Source organism: Ammospiza nelsoni, chromosome 16 (assembly GCF_027579445.1).
Source record: "Ammospiza nelsoni isolate bAmmNel1 chromosome 16, bAmmNel1.pri, whole genome shotgun sequence".
NCBI classification, from domain to species: domain Eukaryota; kingdom Metazoa; phylum Chordata; class Aves; order Passeriformes; family Passerellidae; genus Ammospiza; species Ammospiza nelsoni.
In genome coordinates this window covers 14,836,551-14,851,818 of record NC_080648.1, presented here as the reverse complement: position 1 = coordinate 14,851,818, position 15,268 = coordinate 14,836,551, and the positions used below count along the sequence as shown (strand labels likewise).

The following is a 15,268-nucleotide window of genomic DNA, read 5'->3' as shown; positions in this document are numbered from 1 at the left end:
AAAATTCTATAACAGCCAAGCTGCTGGGTGATACACATCTCTTGTATTCATCTTATGCAACCACTGTTCACTGAATGTGTTTGATACACTACACCAAGAATTAAAAGTCTCTAGATCTTGAGTTAAAATGCAAAGGCAAGGGCAGAAATATCCATTTTGAGGACATGCAGAGACTTTTAGTTTCCTCTGTGCTCTATGGCCAGATAAAACTTGGAATCTTTGAACTTTATTAAGGCTTTGCTCTGAACAAAACTCCTGGTTTTGCTTGGAAATTCTGTCTTATGCTAAGGAAGTAATTTTGAAATATTTCTGGAAAAATTGAAACAACTCCGCCCAAACCATTATGACACAGTATGCATATTTAACATACTTGTGTTGTTGAGCACTCCTCAGTTGGCTCTGGGCTAAATTATGAAATAAATTCATTGCTTCGTAAATTTGTTTTGTGAAAAACTAGGAGCTAAAAAGATGAGTGGCACTCAGCTACAGCCTTTGCCCCACACAAGTAAGGGCATCACATTACTGAGAGACTTGTGCACATTTAAAACTCCAGTGCAGGGGGCAATACCAAGTTGTTACTCCAGCCAAATTTTCAGTGAAGATGTCCTAGGACATATATAATCATCATATTTCCTTCCTGTTGGACTGCTTTATCCATTCCACCATTACAATCAATGAGATTGTTTCCATTGCACTGGCACCCCAAAAGAGCAGAGGGATCAAATCTACTTCTCACTGTACAAATATGCATATAAAAAAGTATTGATCCCTGCCCCAGAGAGCTTACAATCTAGAAATTAACTCCAGTTGGTTTTATTTCTAAGCAGGACAAACAAGGGGCAGCTTTAGGTCCAAGAATGAAATCTGGATCTTCCAGTATTCAGATTCAGCCATGCCAGAGGCCTGACCCAGTGCCAACGCACACCATCCCCATGGACATGCCCAAGACTCCAATAACACAGCCCCAGAGAGACCCTGAGAACTTGAGAAGCTGGAAAGTAACACTTCTGAAACTCTTCTGCTGGAGAACCCACTTGCACTTCTACTCTTGAGCTGGAAATTTCAGGTACCACATTGGTGTGGGGGTTTTGCCTTACCAAAGCCTGCTCGATAAGGAGGCAGAAGAGAATGGCATTGCCCACTTCTCTGAGGCTCTGGAACACATCAGTCTTCAGCTCTGCATACTCAATGATGTCCTTCAGCTGGTGGTGGAAAAACTCCAGGATTCCTTAAAAGAGAAGGAAGGGCAGTCAGAAAGAGATTGGAATCACTTCCCGGTAATTTGGATGAAAAGATGATCAGTATCTGGTATTCCCTTAATCACAAATTGCAGCTGCTAAATGGATATACAGAGATTGGCATTGGGAAGGACTAACAGGCAGTGTCTTATCCTGCTTTCAGTCAGCCTTGGGAAATAGGGAGTAAGTCATTTAAACTCCCTGGATTTCTTCATCAGAGGAGGAAAGAGGTTCCAGGCTGTGATGGATGACTTGGTGCTGGCTTATGTACAGCAGCCACAGTTTTTGACTGCAGGCATGCTGCAAAAAAATCTCTTCACCAGCTAAACAGAGCATTTAAAAATACCAGTGAACTCACAAAAGCTTACAGAATCCTGAAAACATAAGAGAGGCTACCTGAAGACATTCCCTTATCTGCCATCTATGTGCTCAAAAGGAAATTTCCAGCAGGAGATTTCCTGGGAAGGTTTCCTATACCTGTTCCAGCGTTAACAGCAGAGGAGCTGAAAGTGTCCCAGAAAACCTGGCTGCAAGTGGCAGGACAGGTGCCCAGCCTGGATTAACCATCAGTGTGGGCCTCAGAAAATGCTGCAGCAACCCACGGCTGAGCTCCTGCTGAAGGATCCCACCAGCAGCACCCACCTGGAGAGCCATATTCATGTCTTGGCAAGCGGCAGATCTTGGGCATGACTTCAATCAGAGTCTTCACATACTGCAGGATGGTGCCTTGGAGCTGTTGGAGACAAAGGGAGGTTAAACTGGAATGCCAGGTCTCCTGGCACTGGTTTTGAAAGAGGCTGGTTGTGCATGGGTCCACATCTGACAGCACATAATGAAACCTCAGCTGGAGTCTGAGAAGAACTTCCTTAATTTGGATTTCACTCAAATATTAAATTCAGCCCAAGTGTATGGAGTCAGAGTGCTTTTACAGCTTCCTCCCAAAGAGTAAATCCCAGCTGCATGGATTTTCAACTTCAAAATACAGCTTGCTGTGTTTGCATTGTTTGCAGCTGAAATCTAAAACAAGGCTCAGTCTTAGATGCAGCTTGCCAAAGGACTCACTCCCTAGCACAGGAAATGCTCCTTCCACCTGAGGAATGATCCCTGGATGCTCAAGAGTTTAATAAAGAATTTACATTCATGTAGAGCAAGTTTCTGCAGATCAGATGTTTGGATCACACAAGGATTAGAGCACAGCACACTGCTTAGCTTAAAGCCCTTGCTGTCATTTGGAGTTACACACCTGCACCCTGTGGATACATTACATGAGATAAGGCACTAAATTCCATTTAGTCAACTGTAAAATCTTTGTGCTGAGTGCTGTCTGATCCTGCTGAGGCACTCCACCATCCCACAGGAATCACTGGGATTCCTCATCACTGAAAACCAGCCCATGGCTCCAAGTGCTCCAGCGTGGATCGAGAGACACGACGGTGCCCCGATGCCAACACCCCGATCCCAACGCCCACACTGCCTGCCCCCATCCAGCTTTGGGGTCTCTCCAGCACCAGGGCCAGGCACAGAATTACCAGGCTCTTGACAATCTTCAGCAGCTCCTCCATGACTACAGCAATGCCCTGGTAGCCCAGGAGCCGACAGATGGTCTTGAAATGCGGTGGCCCCACGAAGTTGCGGTAGGAGCTGTAGATGTGGCTGTAGGCGATGTTGAGAGGCTGCAAATTGGAATTAGAGACAGTCACAGGACCTGTAATTCCTGACCAGTAATTCTCTTATCACAGTATTATGTTCCATCGCTACAAATTTTAAGGAGGAGGAAGATAAATAATAATACCGATGGCCATTCCCACTTGAGCTTCTTGTAGGAGACAAGACTGCTTTTCTTCCTATGTGCTCAGATATACTCTAACCTCAACACTGTCATGTCACAAGGTTTTATGACATGTATGTAGCAACACCACTTTCATTTCCAAGGTAATTTACTCTCCCATACACTCCCAATCAAATATTACAGTTCAGTGACCCTTTGCCTCTTCAAAATCAAATTGTTCTCCACTAAAATGAAAAGTTTTACATACATTCAAGCAGAAAGATTTTTTTTCCCCTATGAGCACTTGCTTTAAAATGAGGCTGATTAAGAAAAGCAGGAACTGAAGCAACTGAGTTTAAGGGCAGATGGAAAAGACACAGAAAAGATCCTCTTTCCATCCTGCAAAGCTTTACATCAGCCTCTACTTAACAGACATCCCATGGGTCTGTGTCAAGGGTAAGACCTGACACTGGTCTGGGGAGAATGGTGCCCAGGACATTGCCCCCAAAAATTCTTAGCAGCAGAGAACAGAAAGTGATTTCCAGGAATGTACTCTATCAGTGTCATCTTGGAAACATGGAAATTGCTGCAACATTTCATTACTGGAACATTTACAGGATTCATTTAGTGTGAGGCAAAGAGAAGTAGGGGGAATTAATTCACTTGTGTGCTCTGCAGAGCAGTACTGAGAATCAGATTTAGCTGAGACACCACATGCTCAGAGAGGGCTCTGCAATGTCAGTGTTGGCATCACGACTCAGCCCAGCAGAGGGGCTGCACTCTCCCCCTGACATCTCCACCTCAGCCTCGGGGAACAGCAAAAAAGCCAGCCTGGAAAAGATCCTGGCATGCAGTGCCCCTTCCAACAAAACACAGATTAACCCCAGGCTCATGCTGACCTACAGGTAAAACAAAGATAAGGAAACAAATTAGACTGAATCCCAAATGCCTTCCTGTGGATACTGCAGACATATTCTACAGGGATCCTTTCCTGCCAGTAATGGAGCCAAGGGAGGGATGGGATGAAGGCACTGAGGAGGTTTGGGTGAAAGGGAGCCAGGGCTGGGGTACCAGAACAGGGCAAAATGTTGTCTTTGCTCCACCACTGCTGCAATATCCCCAGCTGGAGGCTCCCATCACCCTCCTCTCCTGACTCACTCCACAAGGTTTACTTTTAACACTTCCTCTGAGCTGCTAATGGGTTACTAAGTCATTGGCTGAAAATTGGAAAAGTATTTTCTTTTGCTCTCAGGTACAGAATTTCACCAGTGCACTGACCACGCTTTCACAGACTTGTCAGTTACTTTAATCAATTAATTCACCCTCATTCTGTCACAGCCCTACAGGTCTGGTCCAGCAGGTTGTTACCTGCTATAATTCCTAAGTGCTCTTTGAACCAGCAGAAATAAGGATCAGCTAGAAAGTCCCCTCTTTTCTGTGAAATGTAATTTCACCTCTTGTTCCTGGTAGGTGCAAATAGCCCTGAAACACAATATTAAGTGCAGAAAGACTGCCTTGGAGGCTCATTCACAATAAGCAAGACCTTTCTCTCCCAGCAAAACTTTAAGGAAAAAAAAAAGGCCCTGAGTATGTGGGTATGTGTCAGAGTCAAGAATTATTTAGGCAGACAGAAGCCTACTTTCAAAGCTCCTTGGATACCAGAGAACTGAGCAGCTCAATTAGGCTTCTGTCTGCATCCTCAGATAACCAAGTCTTGAAAAGTCTGGTAGAGACAGACCCAAAGCCACTGGTTATGCACCCTGATACATGTGAAAAACTGCCATGTGTTTTTTTTGAAAAGTGTTTCTGTTTAAACACCAGGTAATGCCCAACCTGGAACATCTGCCAAATGGCCAACATGACCATCCCAGAGGGAAGTCAGTGCTCCAGGCCCCCAGCCCAGCCACACTCCCACAGCTTTTGTTGCTTTAACTTTTGCAATGCACTGTCCCAGCCCAAGGTGTCCTCAGAAAGTGAGAGCTGCAGGGGTGATCCAAGTGGCCAGAGATGGCTCCTTGCACCTTCCCTCCACACCTCCCTGTAGGCTCCTTTACCCTGTTATTTCCCCAGACTCAGCAAGCACACTAGCTCATCCTAGCATGGGGGAATAAAAAAAAATCCTTATTTCAGTGGGCTCATGAATCCACATTCATTTCTGGAGGGATCTTTGCTATTCCATGGCCAGGGGACTTCTGTGTGTGCATGTGCCTTGTTCCCCTGGGATGGGTTACCACCCCTGGCCCCAGCTGTGGTGCAGCTGGCCAGGTTTTTCCCACAGCAGGGCTGAGATTTGGCTGTACAGCAAATCACCTGGCAGCACTCCCTCACACCTCAGTGGGATAAAGGGGCTGGAGAGCAGCTCCCAACCAGCTCGTCCCTTGAGTGGGGGTCTCAGCAATCAGCCTGACTGGGAGAAGAGACCTTTTGGGATGTGCACTGGCTGCAGATGAGCAGGATGATTCACACCTGCCTGTCTGCAGGATGAGGTGGGTTCCTGGAGCTCTCTGCAGAGCCACACAGTGCACTAACAGCAGGCTTGTGTCTAATAATAATGCTCTGCCAGCAATTAAAAATGTAACTCCATTTAAGGGTGAGATACACAGCTTGGGGTAGAGACTGTAGGATGTAAAAAATGACACCAGTGGGTATTTTAAGACAAAGCAGCTGAAGGCACAAGCTGTCTGCACAGCACAGCACAGATCCCTCCCCCGTGCTCAGTGGCCACTTCTGACCCCTCAGAGGACCAAAGCAAAGCCTGACCCTGACACTTCCTGTGAGCAGCAGCTGCTGGAGACACTGGAAGGTTTGCCCCATCCTTGGTTTGGGGCCAAATGGGCAGGTTTTGGGGATGGGAGGCTGGGATTTGCACGGGCCAGAGCTCCCAGTGTCCCATAGAGCCCACCCTGCACCCAGGGACAGCCATCTGTAACTGTGACCATGTGGGCAAGGCCCCAGTGTTGCTTTAGGAGCTCAGGGGGTTACCAGCTATGCTCTGGGGAAGCTTTAGCAACAAATGGAGCCAATCAATCCCCAGTTCTATTTCCATGTCTGTGACCTTGCTGTTGGCCATCACTCAGACCTGTCTGAGCTCACCTGAGGAAAGGCAGGGAGAGTTTTATCTGATAAAACTGAACAGAGAGGGATAATAGATAATACTGACAGATACAGAATTCCCTTGGAAAAATGAAGAGCTAATGAAAGAGCAATATACTCAAAGACAAAAAAAGAATTTGCACACAGCCCAAGACAAGTTAGGGCTCCCAGCCAACCTAATTTCAATGCAACAGCTGAGAGTGTCTTAGAAAGTGGAATGAGTAACTCCAGACTCAGCATCAACATTTCTGGAAAAGTTCCTCTCCAGCACATTTTGGCTTTAGAGAGGAGCAAGCCACTTGCTCAGAGCCTCTCCCTACCAGGCCCATCCGTCTCCTCCTGGCCACAGGCTCAGCCTGCTCCCCTGAACAGCACAGGCACTGGCTTTGCCTCTCCCTCCTGCCCTCTCACCAGACTGACAGGGGACACCCCAAGCTGTCTGTAAATCAGAGGCATTCAAAGAAGAATGGGTCTTAATCCCATGCAGTTCAGCAGGAGGTCAGAGTCTTTGAAAAGCCAATTCCTACTCCCATCACACGGTTTAGAAAATATTAAAAGGCTACTGGAAATTGCAGCACCATCAGGGATCAAAATGTACTGCTGATGGCTCTAACTTAATTCAGTAGTTTAAGTGTGCAAGAAATCACAGAATTAAAGACAGAATCCCTGAGTCAATGGGAACCACAGGTCAGGATCCCAGATTTCACACCATGTGTGTGTAACCCCAGACGCTGCTGGGCTCAGTGATGCTCTTGTGGATACAGGGGAAAAATAAAACCCAAATAAGCCAGCAAAAAACCCTACCTGGCTTGTTTTTTCCTGCCTTGGAGACACAGACTTCTCCCAGGCAGAAGCTTTTAGGGATAACATTCCCAAATCAGTGGAAGATGCCTGCCCATCCTTTCCTATTGGTTGCCATGGTGAGAGATGACGGAGCCCGAGCTGGGTATAAACGAGGGAGTTCAGGGAAGGGATTCAGCAGAGGCAGAGGGAGGCGAGTGCTGGCAAGGCACTGCCTGGCTCTGTCACCAGACCTGTCACCTCTGTCACCACGGAGGACCTGGCTGGAGGTAAGTGCTGGCTCTGGGAGGGCTCAGCATGGGCATGTGCAGCCTCGTGTAAGGACTGATTAGCAGTCCATAAATGAGCTTAATCTTGAGTGAATGAAAGGAAAGTTAGTTATTGTTAGAGAGAGGAAAAAGGAATGAGTAAACCAGCTCAACTGAATGGAGCTGCTGCTCTGAGCACTCTCTGGGCAGGAGAGAGAGCCCTGCAGCGAGGCTCAGAGAGCACTTTGGGATCTAAAGGAGTGATGTGCTCAAGTAATTTGTGGCTGTTGCTAAAAAGCCACACAGCTTAGAGAGTATCAAAAAACTACAGGACATTGTACCATGAGGATCATCATCTACTACTCACTGGCTCTGGCTCAAATCAGTTTAAATGTTAAATTTGTTAGGTGGGCAGTGTCTTTTTTCTGTCTTTGTTCTTACTATTCATATATTTGTGTTTCCCTAAAGGCACTGCTTTTATATTTCACCAACCTACAGATTTCACATTTAAGATGCTGATATTGCAGTGTGAAATGCTGCAGGAACAGAAAGAGTTTATACTTTTAAGCAAGGAAGGTACAGAAAATGCAGTGACAGTTTAAAACAGTGAATTAATCATTATGGAGCTTTCTAAATGGCATTTAGGTGTAAAATCAAAATATCTGTTGATTGGCAGCTTCACAAGGCAAGCTGGATCTAGTTTAATCATCCCTTTATGCTAATCACACTTGCAGTATCATTTGTATTTTGTGGGAAACAAAAAGCTAAAATAGCTTTAATAGTTTAATAATCACTTTATGCTAATCACATTTGCAGTATCATTTTTATTTTGTGGGAATCAAAAAGCTAAAATAGCTTCTGATACAGACAAGCAGTCACAGAGGTTTTTTAAGAAATATAACTGGAGCAAAAAGTATACCCTGTGCTCCAACTGGATGTTTTGGTTATGAAGCAGAGTGATACAGTAGTCTGGGCAACAGCAGGATTTGTCTTTTGTAATTTTAGCATGTAACCTAAATGAGGCAGGATAGTTTTGAGTCAAATCTAAGGCAGAGTAAGGAAAGACTCCATGGATGACAGCGTCCTTTGAGCTCTGACACAAATCAGAAACCTGAGCCTCTCCCTGCCTGTTGTTTCAGGGGCACGATGAACATCGAGGTGCACAACATCACCTACACCAGCGCCACGGTGTCCTGGGCCATGAGCAGCCCCTGCCCAGAGAACTACTACCACGTCATGTACCGCCCCAACTGGAACAGCGTCTTCGCGGGCTACCTGCGGCAGAACTTCCACCGCGAGGAGCGCGTGCCGCACCCGCTCAGCTCCCTGGTGCTGCACCGCCTCACGCCCTCCACCATCTACGTGCTCTGCATCACCTGCAAGAACTCCTACCCCTCCAGCAACCACTGCACCACCTTCCACACGCTGGACAAAATCCCCCTGGTTTTCGGCGGCTCCAAGCACGAGCCCACCACGTCCATGTGGATGGTGAGCAGCCTCCTGCTCCTGTGCTTCCTCGCCTTGCTGGCCTACGGCTGCCTGCAGTTCTGGTCTGCTCGCTGCCACTGGGCTGCCAGGCTGAAGCACCCCGACTGCAGCTCTGAAGAAGTGGGGGAAGGAAGGGGCTCACCAGAGGAGCCACTGAGTGATGGACTGAGAGAGGAGCTGCTGGAAGTGCCCATGACCGCTGTACTGATGAGGAGCTCCAGTTTCGTGAAGGAGAGCCCGTACAACTCCCCTCACTGCTTTTTCTCCTATAAAAGCAGCGATGATAAAAGGGCCATCCTGCCACAGCATGGCCTTCAATGAAAGCAAAAGGAAACAAAATCTTGCTTAGAGATTTGGTTTGTCCTGCTCTTCCCTAGCTCTTGCCAAGAGGACTGTCTGTGTGTCCATGGCAGCTGTCTGTCCCAGGGTAGAACATGAGGCATAGACATTGATCACAGGGAGAAAGATTTTTGTCAAGTGACAAAAATACTCTCATTTGCTGAAGATTTTTAAAAAAGAAACCAAGTCAGCTCTCTGGGAACAGCCAGGCTTGGCAGACTGTAGTGTCATTAGCTCATGTGCATCAGTGCTGTAGGTTCACCTCAGAGTCATCAATCAATGTGCATAAGAAATAAACTCCACTCAAGTAGTTTCACACTTGAGTGCCCCTCCACTAGCATCACAGCCCAAGCCTTTGTAATGCCTGCATAAACAGTCATTGCAGCCTGAGAAAAAAGCTTTTTGTCTGTATTAAGTAGTGCACACACACACAAGTATTTCAGTAATTCCCATTCTGAACAGAAAATGGGATTCCTGAAGAGGTACCTTCCTTGGGGAGCATCACTGCATCAGAGCACCAACTTGCTCACTTGCCTGTGCATTTAGATGGACTTGATTCAGTCTCAGTGCCAACACCAAGCAAGACCAGTGCTGACAGCCCTTAACATGGGCATTTTATGGAGAAGAATATGGAAAAACAACAGCAACAGCACATGAATCTGCTTCTTGCATGTCTGTTTGGTTGCACACAGCGATGTGACCCTGCTCATTCACACCCACCACTCTGTAAATGAACCTTGCATTTCTTTCTCTTCCTAAATAAATATTTCCAACACTCACTCCTCTGGCTGTTGAGGCTCATTTACTGACCTTGGACCCGTAGAGGTAATAGGGCTGGACGTTGGCTGGCTTGTCCCGCTGGGGCTCCTGTGTGAAGGGGATGGCTGTCCTCACAAACCTGCAGCAGGCATGGGAGATGGGAAGGGAAGTGATCAGAGCCTGAATAACTGACACTGCATGGTCTGGGATGACCTGCAGTTGCAGGCTAGTTAGAATTCATCACTTGAGCTATACCAACAGGAATGCAAAATCCTGCCACAATCTGTTGGTGGTGTAAAACTTACCAAAACAGAGATTTCTTATTTTTAGCAGGCAAGAAAACAATATCAACCAACCCTCAGTCATTTCAATTACTGTCTAACTCCTGCTTGAATTTGTTACTAACATTTTCAAGACCAAAGGAAGATGGTGGGTTTCAAATTCATTTTAGGAGCAACTGCTGCATCCCACAGGGAGCACAAACCTCTCCACAACGCACATCAATTTTAAGTGGCAGGTTTGACGTTGTGGAAAGAAAAGCAGGGTCTCCAGGCGGCCTTGCTGTCCCTCCTCACCTGTTGGTGGACCCGTTGTAGCAGTAGTTGGGCAGGAAGTCGAAGTTGAGCTCCCAGAAGACGTGCAGGGTGATGCGCCCATAGGGCGCGGACACGTTGTGGTTGGCCTCGCGGAACATGGCATCGAAGCTGTCCAGGGTCATGTGCTTGCACAGCAGCCTGTGCGTCAGGCGATTGATTTCCAAGAGCCACTCCAGCTCCTGCAGCACATAAAGCAGCAGAAAATGCAACAGAAACAGCTGATTTAATTGCCAGGGGAATGTTTTTTATTCACACACACACGCAGAACTAAAGACATCAATTTAACTCAGCAGCCAAGGCCAATTGCACTTCCACTCAAGGGGGTCCTGGTCCAGTGTTTTGTGAAGCTGCAGGAAGCAAAATTAATTTGTTCCCCACTGAGCACTGGCTGGCTTTCACCTCAGAATCCTCCAAAGGTGGAAACTGGTAATTTTACACTACTTGACTCTGATGCTCCTGTATCATATCAAAGACAGCAAATCCTGTACACACATGAGCAATGTCACAGCCACCTTCATCCAGCTGGGAATTAAAGCAAGATTTCCTTCCCTCAGTTTACAGGACTCTCTTATATGAGCTCTGCAAAGTCTAACTGCTGTCCCCTTATGATTTACACAGATACTTAATGGTCTGATAATAATGCAATTAAAGCTCCATAAACAGAACCAGTAAAGACTCAGCAGCATAAAGGAAGATACATGACTGGTTGAAACCCACTGCAGGGGAACTGAAAACAGCAGCCAGTTGACTGTGCATCCTCAGCAGTGTATTAGTCTTCCTGCTCATCCTCAGAGTCAATAGAAGTTCTTACCACGATGGATGTCAGGTCCTCGCTCTCGAAGCGGCTGATGGCCTGGTCCAGTGATTTGTACATGGCTGCAGAGATGCGCTGGGTAATGAGCCTGTTCAGGTCGATTGATCTGCCCAGCAGCTGCCAAAAGAAAAGATTTGCATGTTATATACTGATGGGGACAAGGTATTTCATTTTTTACTCTACACACATATTAAAACTGAACCTCGAAGTCTGCTTAAACATGAAAGTGGTGGCACAAGTGCCTTGGCTGAGTATAGATTACTTAAGAAGGAACGAGGGAAATGTGGGGCATAACTCATTTTTGTGTCATGATGAGTACTGGAGCCTGCTGCTTGCACTGTACCTGGACGTGCCTCTGCTTGAGCAGCGTTTCATAGCGGTTGGATGGGGGGTATGGGATGATCACCCCGTAATTCTTGCACTCAGCCCGGAAACGTTTGTCCAGTAAAACACTGAAAAAGGGAAGCAGTGTCAGGAAAATAGAAATGTACACTATCAGCTTCTCTATGAGTCTTTCCAGAGTTGTTTCAGCCCTTTTAATCTTGGCTCTGAATTGCAAGAAATCTCTGCACACTAAATCACAGAGCAGCAGTTGTTTTCTGGGGACTTTCCTGCTTGTCTTTTGTGGCTAAAACATCCAAAAATATATAAAAATGTGCTGAAAGATAACAGTGCCAGGTACTGGGTGGTTCCCCTGGTGTGCTCCCTCCTTGAAGATCTGCTGTGGGAACATTTGGTTGGTGATGGTGATTGTCCTCCTTCTCTAAGGCCAAATGTGACCTAGAGACAGAACTTGCAGTCACATGGAAGACTTGGTTCACCTCTGGGGCCACGAGAAGAAGACTCTCACTAGATTTCATCCATGCCCTTTAAATTGGTAAGGAGGATATGCCACAAAGGTTCTATCTCCCCAAAGGGAGAACAAGTCCTGCTGCTTCACTAGGGTGAGGACAAGTGCATATTCCTATTTTGTAGAGATGGGAGGCTTCCAGTCCTCTGCCTGGTACAAAAACAGAAGTCAAGCAAGGACATGCCTGTAATAAGCTCAGTTTGCTTTTCTGAAGCTCTCACAAACTGTACTCTGACTGCTACTCTGGATGCCAATTATTATTTTTTCACTTTTAACTGTGTCTCCTTAATTAATTTTCCCCATCTACATCGGTCTGACGTGGACAGCCAGCTCTGGGGGACAGGGATGATCTATGTTGTGTCTTCTTACGGTGGCTGCTCCCTGAGGGAAATCTTTTGGTTAACAGCAATTTGGATGCAGTGATATCATCAGTCACCATCAGCAGTCAGGCTCTCCTACCTGCCAGCCATCGCTTTGTAATAGGCAAAGATCTGATCTGCCAGCTTGTACACAAATTGATCAAAGCACAAATTCACCTGGGGGAGAAAAAACAAGACTTGGTGAGGGTGTCACCAGCACAGAACAGCTCCTTCCTACGCACGCAAGATCAATACAACCCAACACAGATCCTTCATTTAATACAAAAATATATATTAAAGGTCACAGTATCTTAAAACCACACTGCACTTCTCACATTGCTGAAGGTAAGCAGAAAATTGCAGTTACATTTCTCTCTTTATAGCTTCTGCATGTTCTTACTGGTCCTGGTCCCCCACCCTCAACCACCCTTCCCTCTCAGGGAATTTCTTGTTTTCCTCTGATGTCTCAAACCCTCTGCTCGTCAGACTCTGCCATGTCCCCAGTGTTTGACAGCTTTTGGCTTCCATGGTTCCCTACAGGTACAGCTGAGCTGAAGCCCTTAATCAGGAGAGTCTTTAGGGCCTCTGGAAATGCTAATCTTCTTGAAAACTTCTCAGTCTGATGGAATATTTCTTTCAGGAGAAAGGTGCCTATAATGAATTACTGGGTCAATCAGGGCAGTGTGACTCCTGTGAGCTTTTTTCATACAATAAAGATGAAGAGAACTTACTTCAGCTTCAATTTCATCATACAGGAACTGCTTTTTGAACTTGGTCAAAGCATAGTATGCACTGTCATTGTAGAGGTCCAGGGGGTACAGCACATACCTGAGGGCAAGAACACAGACCACATCTAAAATGAGCTTTGGAGCTTATCAGCATAAACTGCAGCCGGTGCATGTCATGCCCTGCCTGATGTAAAAAAAAAGACTTTTCTCTGACTTCATGCCTATCACTGCCACCCCCTGCAGCCCCTCAAATAATCCCTCTTTATCCCTGGCTTCTGCAGGAAGCAGCTACAACCAACCTGGAAGAGAGCTAATTATGAGTTGTTCAATCAAAATTTGCTTCTTCTCTGCCCTTAAAAAAACTTTCACCCTGCCCTCACTCCAGAGAGTGCTCTGACAATGCCCATACAACCAAGTTTTCCTAACAAGGAAAACATTATGAAGATGATGACACTTGCAGAGCAGCAATTCCTCGCATCATTTATTCCACATACAAAAGGAAGTTGAGGTGGCTTAGCCTGGGCCCACCCCCTTTGGTGACACATCTGTTTCACTGCTGCGTGCAGGTGACAGTGCCACCCTGTCCTGCCCACACCCCAACAGTTGCCAGCTGCTGTTTATGACACATGAAGAGGTGCCAGTGCCAGGAAGTCGCCCCGTGTCTGCCAACGAGGTGCTCACACAGCACCACTCATGTGACAGCAGAGCAAGGAACATCCATTTACCTCCCACACCAAAAACACTGCTCATCACCAGCCCCCCCTTCTTCCTGAACAAAATCCCAAACCCCAGCATGTGCACGGTCCCAGCAGAGCCCACCAGCCCTTACTCCATCATGGAGGGTTCTTTGGTTTCCAGAATATGGTCTGTGAGGATCCAGGGCATGGACATCTCGATGGGGAACTGGATGCGGCGGCCCATGGTCAGCTCCAAGAAGAACTCCCTGAACCACAGCTGGGACAGGTCACAGCACTGCTGCAGAGCCTCTGGAAAGCACAGAGGATCCATGTCACCCCCTGGGGATGGCAGTGAGGGCATGGCACAGGAGGCAGCTGCTGCAGCCTTGCTTTTGGGTACAGGACATTTTTCTAGGATGTCTCTGGTTTTAAACCCAGACCATGTCCATGCTGCCTGAGCACTTGGTAATGCAAGAAGAAGGAAGGGATCACCCCTTTTGCTCTAGAGGACCAGTGAGAACACTGGAATTGCTCAGAGTTATTCTGGAATACTTTTTCTGTGTCCAGAGGCTCAGTTTGTCTGGGACAGAAGGAAAGTCCACTCCTAGAAAATAATCTCCCACCTGCAGCTATTTGCTCTTGCTGACAGCCTTGTTCACATAATGAGTACTACACAGAAGCATGCCCAAACCAGGCAGAAGTAGGACATCTGGGAAAAATCAAGGAAAATCTTCTGCCTAGGTCAATGAGGAGCAAAGCTGATGTGCTTTTGCCTTTCTGAGCATGCAAGGGCTGGGTTCAAGCCTCCCCCTGCCATAATCTCACCACTGATGTTGAGAAGGTGGGTGAAGAAGAAGGACTGCTTGTGGAACTCCTCAATGGCCAAGACTATTGGCCCATCCAAGCTGCTCCTCAGAGTCTTCTTTGAGCCACTCTTGTCTGCTATGAGTGACTCCAGCATGGTCCTCACCATGTAAAGCTTTGGAAAAAAGGTGACATGCAGTTACCCCTCTACAGACATCATCACATATGGCCTTGGTGTTCTGGGAACAAAAAGTAACACCTCTCCAAGGTGGTTACCACCCTCTGCACACCACTATCCTTCAGAGTTAGAGATAATCAAACCCATGAAAGAAGAGGCTTTGGGAATTATACAGCGAATTAGGCACAAAAGCAACATTTAACACACAACAGCATGAAGACTTTGTGGAACAGAGAACGGAAACAGCTACTAATCCACAGGGTGGGAGACTCCTACATGGCTCTAAGACCATTAATTCCCCACACAGGAGACAAACATTCACATACCTGTGTGCTTGATGGTCCTACTGCTCGTCGTGGGACTTTAATATCAAATCCACCCTTGGGATCCTTCTCCCCTCTCAGGCAAGGATCATTTGGAGGCTCCCGACCTCCCTCCCAGTCACAGATCGTCTTCCGAATCGCCTGAAGGACACTGGGGCGGGGGAGAGGGAGAGCAGGGCTTAACTTGATTTTACTTCAAGATGAA

General features: G+C 46.8%; 2 protein-coding genes across 5 annotated transcripts in view; one reads left to right on the top strand and one right to left on the bottom strand.

Annotated features, from left to right (window-relative positions):
- CYFIP2 (cytoplasmic FMR1 interacting protein 2) overlaps positions 1-15,268 on the bottom strand; it is a 49,853-nt gene that overhangs the window by 12,521 nt on the left and 22,064 nt on the right. For all 4 annotated transcript variants that reach the window (XM_059483340.1, XM_059483343.1, XM_059483342.1 and 1 more), the window contains exons 15-26: positions 15,067-15,214; positions 14,584-14,737; positions 13,911-14,067; positions 13,085-13,181; positions 12,454-12,530; positions 11,488-11,596; positions 11,142-11,261; positions 10,310-10,509; positions 9,786-9,873; positions 2,768-2,911; positions 1,881-1,971; positions 1,098-1,228 (exon numbers count right to left, since the gene is read on the bottom strand). In XM_059483340.1, coding sequence (XP_059339323.1) covers positions 1,098-1,228; positions 1,881-1,971; positions 2,768-2,911; positions 9,786-9,873; positions 10,310-10,509; positions 11,142-11,261; positions 11,488-11,596; positions 12,454-12,530; positions 13,085-13,181; positions 13,911-14,067; positions 14,584-14,737; positions 15,067-15,214 — 1,516 coding nt within the window. The remainder of the gene's footprint in view (positions 1-1,097; positions 1,229-1,880; positions 1,972-2,767; positions 2,912-9,785; positions 9,874-10,309; positions 10,510-11,141; positions 11,262-11,487; positions 11,597-12,453; positions 12,531-13,084; positions 13,182-13,910; positions 14,068-14,583; positions 14,738-15,066; positions 15,215-15,268) is intronic.
- On the top strand, positions 7,091-9,740 carry FNDC9 (fibronectin type III domain containing 9). Its single transcript, XM_059483694.1, has 2 exons — positions 7,091-7,169; positions 8,288-9,740. The coding sequence occupies exon 2, from the start codon at positions 8,295-8,297 to the stop codon at positions 8,955-8,957; it is 663 nt and encodes a 220-aa protein (XP_059339677.1). The 5' UTR covers positions 7,091-7,169; positions 8,288-8,294; the 3' UTR covers positions 8,958-9,740.

What these genes read in the sequence shown, in the direction of transcription:
- FNDC9 (XM_059483694.1), top strand. Translation starts at nt 8,295, where the DNA reads ATGAACATCGAGGTGCACAACATCACCTACACCAGCGCCACGGTGTCC.